The sequence below is a fragment of the Malurus melanocephalus genome, unplaced genomic scaffold (assembly GCF_030028575.1).
Source record: "Malurus melanocephalus ecotype Western Australia unplaced genomic scaffold, MMel_1.1 scaffold_33, whole genome shotgun sequence".
NCBI classification, from domain to species: Eukaryota; Metazoa; Chordata; class Aves; order Passeriformes; family Maluridae; genus Malurus; species Malurus melanocephalus.
Window position 1 is genome coordinate 1,849,213 of NW_026623265.1, and position 15,586 is coordinate 1,864,798.

General features: G+C 40.2%; 1 protein-coding gene across 4 annotated transcripts in view; it reads right to left on the bottom strand.

The window, feature by feature from the left end:
• Window positions 1–15,586, bottom strand: part of LOC130572353 (SAM and SH3 domain-containing protein 1-like) — a 519,165-nt gene that overhangs the window by 91,579 nt on the left and 412,000 nt on the right. For all 4 annotated transcript variants that reach the window (XM_057363993.1, XM_057363992.1, XM_057363995.1 and 1 more), the window contains exon 2: window positions 6,238–6,366. In XM_057363993.1, coding sequence (XP_057219976.1) covers window positions 6,238–6,366 — 129 coding nt within the window. The remainder of the gene's footprint in view (window positions 1–6,237; window positions 6,367–15,586) is intronic.

Genomic DNA, 15,586 nt, shown 5'->3' on the forward strand with positions numbered 1-15,586 from the left:
CAGTCCCTTTGAATTCACAGATGCCCTTCCTCTGGGCATCTTGGTTGGAAGAGCATCCTTCTGCTGCAGAGAAACAGACATTCCAAAGCACATCCAGATGTGCACAAACACTCCCGATGTGTTTCTCGTTCTCATCACAGCATGCTCTTGATTTATTATTGATTAAGACCTGTTTGTCTTCCCTGAGGACCTGCAAGGCTGTTGCAGTTCTTACAAGTGAGGTTTTTCAACTGACTTCAAGACATCCMTCTTGAGCAATATCCTTACTATTCCTTGAGGACACATGCTGTTGTTCCCCTGCTTGGGGATTCAGAAGATGCACAAGCTACTGCTACAATTAGTTGGCATTTGAAGTTGCTGCCAGCTGTCTTCAACACATATAGATGGACTGGTGAGCAATGGCCGGGGAACCACAGGAGAGCACACAAGRGCTGCCTGGGGAGTCAGGCTGATGCTATGCAAAGGCAAAGAAGAGTAATCTTAATGGAAGACATTACATCTTTTAGGTTCATYCCTCTGTTGGTTTAGTTGCTATCACATTACAAAAGTCTGACACTCTTCTAACAGCCAATACACATTGCTGTCTTTCCCAGAGTAATGCCACTCAGCTGGGTATTTTGGACATCTACTAATATGTGAATGGCAAGTTGGGCTGCACATCACCAAAACTGTTTGCCACAGAATTTGGTGAGTTTGAGTTGATTTTGTCTGTTAGTTTTAATTTTTCTGGCTTGGTTTCTTTTGGTTTGTTTTGGGKTTTTTTYCCCCTCAGAGATGCATCTTCTTAAATGACAATTTTATTTCCTTCTTTAACGATTGTATCCTTTGCAATGAAATTTACCAGCATGATGCTGTACATTTCCAGYTTTGCTGTCACTTTTGAATTCTAAGAAGAGAAAGGAAAAAAAATACTCAAAGGGAGCTAAAGTGAGTCAATCAATTACCCCTTCCCTCTAGTCCTCAGGCTCCAATGAGATTAAATCACAGAGTTAATACAAATCTAGTCTGTCAGTTTCAGCACATCTGTGCTGTTTCTGGAATAAAAGAAGAGCACAGTAGGAATATATTCAACTGATCTAAGGTTCAAAGTAAAATTTCCTACTGTATGCAAAGGGACAAGAAAATTATAACAAATGATGTTAGAAGATTGAGAATACCTAGAAGAACACCTATAAGGCTAAGGAGAATTTCTGCCCTCTGCAGTTACCAGTCAGACTGCCAGAAGTTATTTTTTCTATTTATAATATAAACATTTTGTTCATAACAGTACTATCAGAAAAAAAAATCCCAAAAAACCTTAGACAACGTATTTTTCCTGTAACAATGACAAAAATTGTCAAAAACACTTCAGAAGACCAGAAGTGTTAAACAGAAAAACCCACTCCAAAAAGCAAGGATCCTTGAAAAATAYGAAAAGAAGATAAAGTCACCCAAATCATCACAGCTGCACAGTCTGCTGTGTCTCCAGCCTATAAATGAACAGATTTTGCCTAAGGGATTATTCAGATGTGGTCTTCCAATAAAAATAGTGGTGAGACTGCAGGAGATCATTAGCTTGCAGAAAGTTAAGATATTTTTACTTAGTCTGCTAGTACTRAGTGAACTAAGAACTGTTTAAGAATGGAATTCACTTTGCTGCATATGGAACAAGTCTTGCTTTATTTTCACGTTTAATACTAGCTCTATATTTAAAYGCCTTTGCTGTCTTGGTGTGTGACATGAGATGCTAAAAATAGTCTGTCTGCTGCAGAATTTCCATTGTGTCTACCTTTGAAAATCTCCATTAATGAGAGTGCCAGTATGATTTTAACTTAAAAAGACAAGCCTAAAATACTGAGAGACTGAGACTGCACACATGTAAATCTACCTTATAAACCTCATGTTCAACTAAATCCCCTCTAGTTCAATCTATACTGAGAAAAAAAAGCCCCACAATGAGGCTTGAAAGACCACACRTTCTACTGCTACTTTTTCTTCTGTGTGTCTACTCCATAAAGTATGACAATACTCAAAAAATTAAAACATTTTATCTGTGTTCTCCAGCTTTTTTTTGTGCTTTTTAATACAACTCAGATGTTGTTTATACTTTGAAGGGCCTCTTGCAGCCAGTGAGACAAAACAAAACAGTGGGATCCTGTTCCAGCAAAATATAGAGGTGTCCTCTCAGGACAATAGTAACAGCAGCCAGTACTGAATTTGCAAAGCAGAGGTCATAATTTCATAGCAGGAATAAGCAGTCTATTCCAGAATCCTGAAATTTTAATATAAGATGCAAGGAATAGTGGACATGGTCAGTGCCAGCTATAGAGCAGACACAGGCACATGTCACAAACACCTGCAGCATCCCAATTCCAGCTTTGGTGGCTAACTCCTTTGCACATTTTTAAAATATACATCAAGCACTAACTRCACTTCAGCAAAGGCTGCCTAGTGTCTCAGGTAGCCTGATGATACTKCCAACTAGTAGTACTATACCAGACAAATGCACCTCTAAATAGGCTAAAGCCTTATTACTCTGCCACTCAAATTACTAATTACTCTACTTTTTCTCCACTCTTTCTTGCTGGACACACCATTTTYATGTGATGACATTACCTAGATGGTCAGCTCCATCTGTAATCAAAAAACTCGTTGTTGAGCATCTTTTAAAACCATCCACAGCCTGGACTTATGAAGACTATATAGATGTTAGAAGCACAACAAGAAACTTTGCACTTGGCCTTGTTGAATTTCTTGAGGTTTCACGGCCCATCTCTCAAGCCTTTCCAGGTGCCTCTGGATGGCATCCYGTACCTCCAGCATGTTTGACCACTTCATTCAACTTGCTGAGGRTGCACTTGATTCCACTCTCCATGGAGCCAGTAAAGATGTTAAACAGCACCAATCCAAACACTGATTCYTGAGGAACACCACTCGTCACTGATGTCCATTTGGATATGGAGCCATTGACCACAACCCTTTCACTGTGACCATCCAGCCAATTCCTTATACACCCACRGATTCCCATCTCTCCAATTTAAAGACAAGGATGTCATATGAGCAGTTTCAAAATACCATCCTCACAGAGTCACTTCTCTGGCCATAACTGCATTTTAGCAGATGTCCACTTCAATATTRCCAGTGTTACATTTATTATGGACCTGAACACCCACTATATCTACTCCACCTGCAGTTTTTCCTTAGCCAAAAACCCACATGGTGTACAGGAATAGGCCAAATGCTAGGAAATGTGGACAACTCCCATGCTGTTCACAAACACTAGYGTCCAAACCCAAGCACATTCTCTATTGCAAAAACATAGGCAAAATTCCAAACAAAAAAAGCAGTTATCGTGTTTAGGGACAACTAACAATCCTTGACAGCATTGCCATTTAGAATAATACTCTGTGTTCAGCTCCATCTGCACCCACTGTTTTGTTACAAGATATGCTGCTTTCCCAAACAATTTTACCGAGTGATTTTTTAAAAATTCAACTTCAGAGCAGGATATCTTGACTGAAATGGCCATGGTGTGATAGGAAAGGCTGGAGAGCTGATTAGAAAGTACAATACACAATATCAAGATATCAACACTTGTGCCCAAACAGCTTAAATTATTTCAAAGTGTACAGAAGCCGCAATAAACAGCTCATATTTCTGTCCTTCCAGCAGACGTGCCACAAAGGGCAATCTGGGCGAGCCGGTGCTAAATACATGTTCCTGCCAAAGCTCTGCCAGATCAGGCATGTCTTTGTTATTACACTGCTCCTCCTGACAGGGCCTCTCTGTGCAGGGTTTAGAGGACGCTTCGACCCCTGGGGTGGCCTGCCCTCTCTCTTTGTTCAGAGCATTCAGTAAAAGCAGCAATCTAACCTTGGCCTTTTATGTTTCTGCTAAGCATTATTATRCACTCATATGGCATTTTCATATGGATTGAGTAACTGTCGCTCCAGCAAACTCCTGAAAATCTGCACCAATACTCCATGCATTTCAGCTCTGCTCTGTTCACTTTGATAAAGAGAGGAGAAGACCATCGGGGAGGGGAGGAAGAGCTGATACACTGCCCACCTCCAGCTCTGGCACAACCCCACTGCTGGGAAGAGAGAGTGTTGAGACAGCACTGTCCCTCCTCACCCCTGATAGAAAAGTTGGCAGAGAAACAATACTGGTGCATAATAATGTTGCAGCTGCATACATTTGCTATCTGGTGCTTTTTTTTTTTTTTTTTGCTATCACAGCACACCTGGGATATGCTATGAAGCTGGCATTGCCCCCAGCACTACTCCCCACTCACTATCCCCAAACCTCTGCCAACACACTATGTTTCCTCAAGGTGTGAAGGGAGGAAAAACAAACGAGCCACTCTTCCATTATGTCTTTCMTATTAGCACTTCTGCAGCAACTTCAGCAGCTCTGCTGTTTAAACCAACTCCTTTTCTACCGCATATTATCAAAAGGCATACTTCTCTATTACATTGACATTACATTCTGGTCTACATTTTGCTCTCACTGTGTACCTGAGTCAGGCCTGCCTACTTTTTGGTAAGAGCAAGTTTCAGCTGCAGTCAGCACTGGAGGATTGACAGATGAAGCAAAAATGGAGCACTAATTTAATTTTCAATCACATTGTGTTCTCCCTGACCTGACAGTTCAAGAAGTCATCACTAGACCACTATAGTAAGCAAACTCAGTATCAGAGACACTGAAGAGGAATCTCAGGATATTTTTGCACACRCTTTCTCTGACTATAGTTTCTCTTGAGTAGAATGAATCACTCGCTGGTCTGTCTTGGGTTAGCTCACATCTATTTAAACCAGCATGAAGATCCGCACCTTTGATGYGAGTTAATTAAGCTCACATGGCTTTCTCTAGCCTGGCTTCTGCAACTTTGGAAGTGAARGGAGCCAAATTAGGCCCATCTGTCTAAGTGGAAGGGAGTCCTCTCCCACCATAAGGCACACTTCATTACCCAGCACAGGAGCTGCCTTCCAAGAGCACCAGGAAAGGAGGTTTCATTGCTGCCAGCAGCTACCGAGAATACCAGGCCTGCCAGGTGTGGGGGTTTTCATGAGAACCACAATTCTGTGCCAGCTTCTCTGCACAGAAGCCTCAAGGGTCTGTCTATAAAAGAATTTCCTGCAATAGTGTTTTGTTTAACCCTTGGAACTTYTTGGCAGCAACAGACCTGTAAAATACACTTGCTTTTTTTTCCATTTAAAAATAAAGATGGAACTAACAAACTTCAKTGGGGTAGACGAGATGTCTCCCTGTCTTGATTCTGCCATTAATTGYGTAACTTAAGCTTGTAGTCTCTACAAGATCTGGAAGCCTCTCAGTTCCTATCCTGGAATCCCAAAAAGAAAGACAGCAGCCTTAAATAATATGCATCATCAGATACAGCTATTACCAAGGTTCTCTCAAGGACTTGTGCCCACTCCCTACAAGAAGAGCTGGGAGATTCAGCTGTCGGAAAAGACAGTTTCAAGATCTCCTAGCATCGATGGGGAGGTTATCAAAAAGGTGTGTGGCATGAGAACAATGGACAACAGATATAAATTGCCATGRGGAGGATCTCACAGATTATAATTTAAAACCAGAAGTTTGCTATGAAGAGCACGAAGCATCCTCCATCCTTGGATTAGATAAAGTCTTGAGCAACCTGATTTGAATTCAGTGTTGACATTACATTGAGCTGAATGCTGGATTAGAGACCTCTGGAGGTTCCTTCCTGAGAGGCTCTGTGACTCAATGTTACCTACTACAGCTTCTATAATGTATAATGGGAAGAAGTTCACAGAACTGCTTACATTTGGGAGCCTGGAACCAGTATTTGCACCTTGGACTTCTGAGAAGCACCACTTTACAGTTTGTACAGTGCAACTGAAAACCAGCAGAGTTTCACTGTGGTCACACTGGGAGCATCCTGGAGCAAGGAAACAATCCTTTTATCAGACAGTATCTTGCCTCCAAGAGCTGWGGATTGCAACCAAATGTATGCAAGCAAAAAACCACTCTAATTAAAGAAGAAATAAGAAATACAGATTCCAAGGCTTAATGAATCATAACAAATACCTAGAAAAAAAAAGTAATCCAGCTAATTCCAAGCGTTTAATTGAATTGGCTGAAATGTTTGCGTGCGTGAACACTACCACATAGAGTTATTTCCCTGGATAGAACTCCTCAAGCTGTAATATTGACTCTTGATCTGGAGCATGAATGGCAATAATTTGTTAATAAAGTTGTAACTTTTCTACATACCAAATCGAGGTCTTGGGAAACCCTCCGTTTGCGCAGCTCTTCCATCCTCTCACACACATCTGTGAAGCAGGTGTTATAGTAGTCTGCATACTGCTGTGCCAGATCATCAATATTTCCCAGTGAACCGTCCTACAGGGGAGACAAAGAAAACAGGCTAATCAATTTTAAAATTCTAATTTAAAGGTAGCACCAAAACTGTGAAGGGAACCCCCTCCCTGCAACACATCCAGCACATGGTGCTCAGGTCATCCTCTCCATCCCTATTGGAGAGCACACTAACAGCAAGAACACTTGGGAACTGCAGTACCACAATAGCTCCTCACAATCAGGTGGGACCTTGTTAAATCCTACAGAGAGAAAGAAGGCAGTGACAGCCATGCACAGCAATGGAACAATATATCCCCAGGCACCTCAATTCCCTCCCACCAACATATACTCATATTGCATCTGCTTCTCTCAAGCAATTGCCCATTCTTCCATGGGCCAGTCATTACATACATTTCACTGACCTTTTTTATTGAGAGTAGCCCTGCTTTGTGACAATGACCAACACCAACTAAAACCATTRAATTTCTTGCTTATAAGCCAAATCAGCCAGACTGCAAACAATGACACTCACAAAGACACTCTGCCAGCTGGTCTTTTAAGATGTACTGGAGGTGGAGACATAGTTTTCTGAGTCCCAAATGTCAGCCTTGCAAGTGAGGATTGCTATACTGCTGATGAAATGGTCATAGCCAGAAATCTAATTGTAATAATTTGTCAATTACAATCCAAATTCATACTTTGGAAAATGATGAACAAAGAAAATAAGAACAGAACAAAACAAAACAAAAAAAATAGGCTGGATTTGAAGTGGCATGAGAAATCTTTCTAAACATCAGATATATAAGCTGCACCTGTGGAGTGAGGTGTTGGGTGAATACAATATGCACACTTAAAATACATCCATAAGATGGGATGGAGTAATCTTGCATCCCTATTTGTCTAATTTATGAAAGAGCCGATATTTTACTGTACTCATTCTTTAAAAGGTAACAACCTACTCTCTGCGCCAATCCTGAAAAAAGAAAAAGAGTACATTGCAGACTATTATTTCCTTGCTGCTGTTAACAGATGCATACATATAAATATAAAATTATGTCTTGATTATTAAGAAAAAGCTAAGCAATAGAGAAATAATGTAAAACTAATTATGCTAATAACATAAATTGCATAAATTAYAGGGTTGCGTTATAGCATATGAGCTAGGAGGAACTCTTGATTAGTAACCACACCTTACTAAATCTGTTGTTATTTGAAAATAAGCACGTAGTCCCACTTTCAGGGCTCTGGACTATGCTGAAGAGGAAGCTCTGTTCYATTGAAGCAGCACTTCCAGAGCATTGGAAAAAACATTCCCATTTAAATCAAAGTGAAAGCCTATTAAACCTCAGAGTTTGTGAAAACCACTTTCTACTCATTTAGTGCAATTCCACATGCACACCAGGTATCTCCTGAAACTTCTGCAGATTCCCCAGAAAYACTTGCAGAGCTCACATCCCCAAAATTTAGGGGGATGTGAGCTTGCATTTTCAAAAAACTACTTTGCTTTATTTGCTCACTTTTATGAGCAATAAGAGAACCCATATGCCTTCCAAAGAGATGATGTGACATCTGAATCCCAGCCACTCGATCATAACAAACATCCCTCTCTAAGYGTTACCAAAATTTCCCACTTTGGAGTATCTTCCCCAGCCAGAGTCTGTTTATTCCTTGAAAACTTTGCCAGTTAAGAGTATAAAAGGTGGAAACAGTAATGATAGARAAGCAAAACAGGAAAACATCATTTTGTAGAACAATTTGAAAACTGCCTATTTATCAGTCTGTCTCCTCACACAATTTGGAAACCATACATTTCATAGAGTAAACCTGCTCTAAAATAGGTGTAATTTTTGAAGGTAATTAATGACTTTGAAAATGTCTGAAATACTCCAGATCCAAGCATATCACTTCATCTTCAGCCCAGCTCAGAGCCAGACAGAGCTGAGGATCTCAGAACACTCCAGTGCTCCTCCCTACACTTTCCCACAACTCCTCGGACATGTGGTCATGGACCGTTTGCAGCACAGCAATGCCACTGCCAATGGGTCAAACACAGCTAACAAGTGCTCATTTTTCACTTAGGCTGGCGTGCAGTTCACTGTGCTATTTTTAAAGGTAGTCTCTACTAGTCTGAAGGCTTTGACTGTCCCTAGAGCAAAATTAGCTCGATTGCAGCACCCCAATTAGAGCCCACAGAATGTGGATGGTCCCACTGCCAGCAGCACGTGGCTGCAAAGAAAGAGCTATTCACAAGTGACCCAGTCCATCAGTGCCGCAGTGTCCAGAGGAGCGGAGCTGCAGACACCACCCTGCCTGACTGACAGCAAGGATTGTTGGCAGCCCTCGGGGCTTGCATGAGGGGGCTATGCTTAAATGAAAACAAGCTTAATGTAAAAAAAAAAAAGAGATGAAGGAACAGAAAAAAAAACCACAAGATCCTAGAGACAAGAATAGACAGCTGACATAAAGTCATTACAACACAACCACTGGCTTTTGCCAGGGTACCAGACCATAGGCAGCTATAGCTTTACACAGTTGCCACTCCATAAAGGCAGCGTGCACCCTCCTCCAGCRTGGACAGCTTTGGGGTTTGAAGCCCCCTAGCTTCAAAATTAGAACAAAATCACAAACACTTGCATTTGCACCTCAGCTTGCCAGAAAGTTGCAGTGAAAAATGATGATTGAATCATTTGTGTCTGTGRCCAAGAGCTGCTTTTATGAGTTTATGCATGCAGACAATGCAAAAAGCCTTGGTTTTTTTCACAATAGAGATACACAACTAAACCAAAGCCAAAGACAGCAAGTATCTCACCACCCGCAGCATCCGCTCATGTTTCATGTAAGTGTTGTAACTTAACAAAGGATTGTATATTTGATTTATTTGGTCTCAAATTTGATCCCTACATAGAGTTATCTCCATCATCCTCCTATATTCTTCAAGCTCTACAAAAACATGGCAAAACTTAAGAGATGATGCTTCATTTTTCTACTTGCACTAATAATGGCCAAGAAGACGTACTTTAAATATCATCAAACCACAAGTATAACTAATCTGAAGACGAATTTTGAACAATGGCATTTTAAACTTCTTTAAATCAACCCCCCTAATTTCCCCAAATAATTCTAAACYGTTTCACATAAAATCACCAGCAGTGTGCTTTGCATTTCTATCTTGTTTTCAAGCGTTTAAAAACATTGATATGCAGAACATTAGCTCCAGCTTAATAAGTCAGGCATCCCCTTACAAAGAGAGTCAAAGGAATAGTCTGAATTTTTTTTTAAAAATGTTTAGAATAATTAATAAAATATAAAAATAATTCATACTAACAATATTTTAAAAATATTTCACTCTGAGGCATAAAGAGTAAGACCCAGTGTTAATTTTCATAGGTTTAGACAAATGTGGAATGCCATTTTATTTTCACAGGTAGGCAAAAATATAGTTATTTGATACAAAAAATAATAAGCCAATSCAATTTATAATAAGCTTTTCAATTATGTACCACTATGTCCCATTTTTTTATAGATGGGTTTGCATATTTGAAACAGCTTATGTGAGCAATGAAAAAATAAATTTCAAATTTGTTCTTGCTGATATGTCTGTAATTCAGAAGCTTCTGAAACACTCTGAATTGTCAGATTTTAAAACAAAGACCCCATAATAAAATCTCTAATTTTGTTACAAATTTAACAGTTAAAAGAAATGCTAGCATCAAGAGTGCTTTACACCAATTGTGTTTATTGCCATGCAAACTGCAATGTTCCAGCTATATAATCCCACAGATCTTCTCTGGTGGAAAAAAAATTCACGAGCAATAAAAATATTGAGCAGGAAATCCATTCCCCAAACACTTTATTGGTAAAAAGTTACAACATATTTCCCCTAAGACTTCACTACTGCTTGAAACCTTTCCACAAAATAGCTTGATAGCCAGGAAAGTAAAYAAGCCATTATTTATAAAGGGCTAAATGTAAAATGAAGATTTAATAAAACAGTCTAATGAAAACAGCAGTTATCTCAGACTTCTATTTCTGGTTGTGAAGAATGTTCCTAAATTTCAATTTTATAATGTATGCATGCAACATTTTTTGACATCATAAAACACAGAGCAAAATGATGAATTGCCCTGAAATTCCCAGTGAATTAGTTCTGATATGCATGTGAATACCAATGGAATCCACTAGGAATCCTGTTAATGGAGTGACTACAAAGAAAAGTTGGAATGATTTGACACTTATTATAAAGTTAGAATTTATCRGTCACTGCACATCAGTTAGTTTAACGCCTTGGCAGAATCCTTTGTATTTGACATCTGAAAGTGTAAAAGAGAAAATGTTTTGCTAAAGAGTTCTGCTGGCTGCAAAGTAAGGTAAAAATACATTAATATTTTAATAGTAGTAATAAAATGAAAACACTAATAGCTGAGGAGGAATAATAGACTTTGCTAAGTAACACATACATTTCATGAACCTGTATGTGTATCTAAATATTAGGCCCTAGCAGAGCATGGATACTTTCTGCATAAATCTCCATGCAGAATAAAATTTTTATAAAAAACTTCCAAAAATGCAACTATTTCAGTCTGTGCTTTTCCATCTCAGAATCTGAAAAATGTATTACAAAGCTGTGTATTCCGTCATATCCACCTCCAATTCCAGCAGATATTAGGAATGTCAGGAAAGAGGTCTTGATTATTGGGTATATGAGCTCACTCTCTTAGCCACTGGGGGATATTCATGTAACTGCATGAACCTCAAAAATGTAAAAAAGATGTGGATGCTACAAGCCTGTTTGTTCAGCGAGACAGATGGGTCTCCATCTGCACATGGCAATGCAGATTACAGCACACAATGCAACCATACGAGTTCAAAATTTAAAAACCACCGCAGCTGTGGCCATAGCACGTGCATAATCTGGGATCTTAGGAACAAGTCAGAAATTGAGAGGAAGACAATACGACTTTTTTTCCTATTAAAGTATAAATGAATGTGGCAATGTCACTGGCAAAGGGAAGGGAAGGTGCTCTTTCACAACACTTTGCAATTATGCCCTGGCAAAGGCATGTTTTGTGACCTTCACAGCTTCAGATGAGAAAAATCCATTTCCGTGCCTGGAACACAGGACTACTATGTGGAGAGTCACTGTAAACATTAGTAGCTTATTTCTGGCAGTTAGATTTTAACAGCCTTCTGAAAATTTGTGGAACATGACCCTGCATTTCAATAATACCTTTGGTTTGGACAGCTCTAAGAAGTGAAAGCCAGGATGTGATCCAGAGTAAACAGGTTTGTCTGGGGAGGGGAGACGGGTAAGGAGGAGGAACCAAAAAGCAATGAAATAGGAATATCTACTGAAGAAAAACATGTTTGTGCCTAATAAACAGCCCGGTTTTGACAGGACTTCATCTACATAGCATATATCCTATGAGATGTTTAAAGTTAAGCAGAACCAGCTTAGCTAGAAAGCAAGGGATGCTCAGATTTTCATGGGSCAACTTTGACTAAGATGCCAGCCCTTTTTAGGTCTTTTTACTAACCATAAAAGCTTGAGGAACTTTGCTTTCTTCCCTAAGCAACCTTGGACTGGTGGCAGAACGCCCTTCATTGCAAAATATACTAATACATGAATTCAGGCCACAGTTGATTAATTTGAGACACTGTATTCCAGGTTAYTTCACACTTCTTTCTAAGGAGGCAGATTTAAAATCAAATCCTAACCTTTTCAAAACAGAAGAGTTAAACCTGCATCCACCTCTCTGGCTAGAGCTTGCTATCTCTTGCAGCAATACGCAGCAAGCACAGGCATCTGTAGGAAAGTCTGCAGAGCTTCATGATAATTTTATCTGTTACACATTTCTGACCCTCTTTACCTGTCCTTTGCTACCAGTGTATTTCTGATAGGAACAGGGATGGTGTTTTGCCTTCCGGCACAGCTTCAAAATAATGAACCCAACAAGCTGCTAGAGAAATATTCCTTTCAATTTCTAAGGCTCAGAAAGAACAATCTTCCATTCAGCAGAGTTAACAATTCCACCATCCATGCAATGACAGGTTCAAAGTCTGTCTTGACAGTCGGCAGGGTCAGAAATGTGAATGAGACAGAAGTGTAAGGCCAGGCGGCCAGCGCTTGCCTTGATATTCAGAAGAAGGCATAAAATATCCAGTCTACAAGTCATGACATTTTTATATTGAGAACAGCTATTTTTGAGGCTGTTGAAAAGCTGTCATGGTTCCCTTGACCTCTGTATAGCTGGACACTGTGAGAACAAAGAGAACATACAGATAAGACCAACTCAATAGACTTTCCATTAATTTTTATGGCATCTGAGAGTTGAGTCATTAAACTATACGGCTTTATAGACAGTTACAAAAATAGATCTAATACTACTGTATCAAGCTCTCTGCAGCATGGTTAAAATGGTTGTAGATTCTGTACCATAAGCAGAAAGCACAATGGTATACTTTGATATCAAAGATTTTGCAGTAGTTATCTGAAATAGCTGATATAATYCACTGAGTTCAGAGAACATTCACTCTAGACCCAGAAAATTCATATGAAACCACAGTTATGTCAGTTTTCTTCTTTTATACACATATATATGAAACTTAGCCCTATCTTTACATAAAAAAAAAACTTTTGACTCTTTTCAAAATTCTGCAAAGTGTTTCCTTCACCATCAACACCATAGTCGTTTTCCCCCCTCTTTTTACGTCCCAAAGTCTCTGTCAAGAAGGTATAACAAAGCATCTCAGGAAAAACATTCTGAATATGATTTCTGCTTTTTCCTCTGTAAATTAAAAAAGAATTGAAAGTCTGCTGGGATCCCTCTCTGTGGCTTGAAACCAAGGAAGTCCTCTAAGGAAAAAATAAAAATGCATGCATGCTAACAAAAAAAAAAATGCATCTATGCAAATGTCCATTCCAACATACTTTAAAAGTAGGTATTTATCACAAGCAGAATCAGCTCTTGACAGACAAGAACATACGCAAATTTTATTCATGAAAGTTAGTTCAAAGCATTTTTAATGTCCAGCTTACCTAATAACAGTATATTATCTTCTGTCCTCCTTTCCCTGAGGTGCTCTGCACTAAGCTCATCAAAAGGTAACTCAAAATGCTTTGTCTGTTCTGATATCTAAAAGGCCAGCACTGGTTAGCAGTCATGTACAAGTTGCCACTGTCAGCTGGTAAAGCAGAAAAAGTTTACTCCTTAAGACATGTAATAGCTGCACTTAACATCACCTCTCATTAGGTTTGTCCCACTTGCTCKCACTGCTTCTTTGGCACACTATTTCCTAAGACTTTTTCTCAGATTGAGTGAAAATTTGTCACTTCATGTGCACCAGCTGCAGTGGGTTCTAGCCTGAGACCTGGAGCAGAAACGTTTGTAAACAAAAGAATGGCRAGGGTTAAAAAATGTACATACATCTGATTAAAGCACCATTAAGGAGATGGAGGKGAATTTCTTGTTTCAGATTCAGGAAATTTAGCATATATTACGGGGGTGGCTTCATGTCTGAGATAAGTTAGGGTCTAATGAAATAGATATGCAAAAGCCAAACATCTCAAGTAGGTGATGAAATTAGTATTTCAGAGAGTTAGCCATAGCAGTTGCARTAGTAAAGCAGGTCTCATAAAAGCTCTTTTCCTTACATTTAGTAGTAACAGTATGACAAAATCAAATCTTCTGTGCTATATGGGACTACATTACTGAGGTGTGAGTAATCATTGAAATAGTAGTCTAAAAAAATGAAACAGAAAACAGCTAAAGAAAAAATACTTGGGTATTTAAAGATAAAACAAACKGAGTAATCAACAGTATCCCAGGACAACTGTGTAAGCTCAGCAAGTCTTGTTTACAGTATTTCGCCAAGGTGTTAAAGTTGTTCAGAGAAAGCAAACTTTGGTAATGGTTATGTCCTAGTTTTACTAACAGAAGTACTTTTCCAAGTGTTAAGGCAGGAGAGAATAACAGCCTGGGCTACGCTTTTCATCTGGAGAATTTGGCAGAAGCAGKACATAGCTTGTCCAGATAAAGGGAAGTTCACTCAAAAAAAAGCCCTTCTCATCCTTCTTTCTCTGTTCCCCCTGCCCCTTCAGGGTACTACTGTGTCCTCCTTGCTGCTTTACTTCAAGACCCAGGCACAGGATCCTGGGCAGCTCCCTAGAGACAGCAATTTCCCCCAGCCCACCAAAACCCAGAAGTACTGACTTTGGAGATGCATCAGTAAAGCAAAACACTCCATGCCTTCCCTCATTTCTTACCACCCCAGCAGCTAAATCCTGCAGGAGATCTTCCCCYCAGCTACAGCTACTGAAGAGTAGAGTAGAGAGCACAGTCCTCTCCCACTCTGCAGGAAATCTAGCACTGGGAAAGCCCAACAGGGATACAATTGCCCCACGTTTCTCATGTCTGGATGAGCCTGTCACCTCATCTGCACTTACATGGCAAGAGCTACAGGGCAGCCTTGCACCTTGCATCACCCAACCCGGCAAGGAGCACCCCAGAGTTTAGAAATGCTGCTCTTAGGAAGTTGGGTATGACAGCAAGCACAAATACTTACTCCCACTTGTGCCATTTCAGAGGCTGACTTCCAAGAGGAAGGAGCCCTTCAGCTACCCCTGTTAAGGTTTCAGAAAGGGCAAAGGAAATCTTGGAATATCCACCTTCACTTCAAACTTTGTTTTAACAAAGAGTGAAAAAATACTGCCCGGAGCACCAAGGCATGACAGGATCTTGTCTCTTCTTTGGGAGTAGGYAATGGAAACCAGCAATCCTGGCTGTGGCACTCAGCAGCACAGGGTACTGCGGGCCCCAGAGATGCTGCCCTTGACTTACTGTTGCAAGGGCAGAGGGCAGCCCAGCTGCCAACCGTAGAAAGCCGGAATGCTGATGCTTAAACTGCTGYTTTCTAAAAGTCTGCTATTTTTCTGTTTTTTTCATGCTAGAAATTTAGCAGCTTGCAGCCCAGAGGATACACCCAACACTTCTACATAACCAGGGACTAACCTCGCCCTCACTCCTAACGCTTCCTGATGGGATGTCTTTTACCAGGAAAGGAAACAACTGTAATTGAGCATGGCAGCAAGCCATGTTTCCCCTTGTAATCTTAGCAGCAGAAGGAATGGTTTCCTGTCACTCCCGTAGGCAAGATGTGCCCAGGCTCCCCCTCACCAGCGCTACCCAACCTGCCTGCCYGTGCTATCCCTGCAAACTCTCACTCCTGCAGGGACCATGTGCCCTGTGCTGCTGGCACAGAGGGG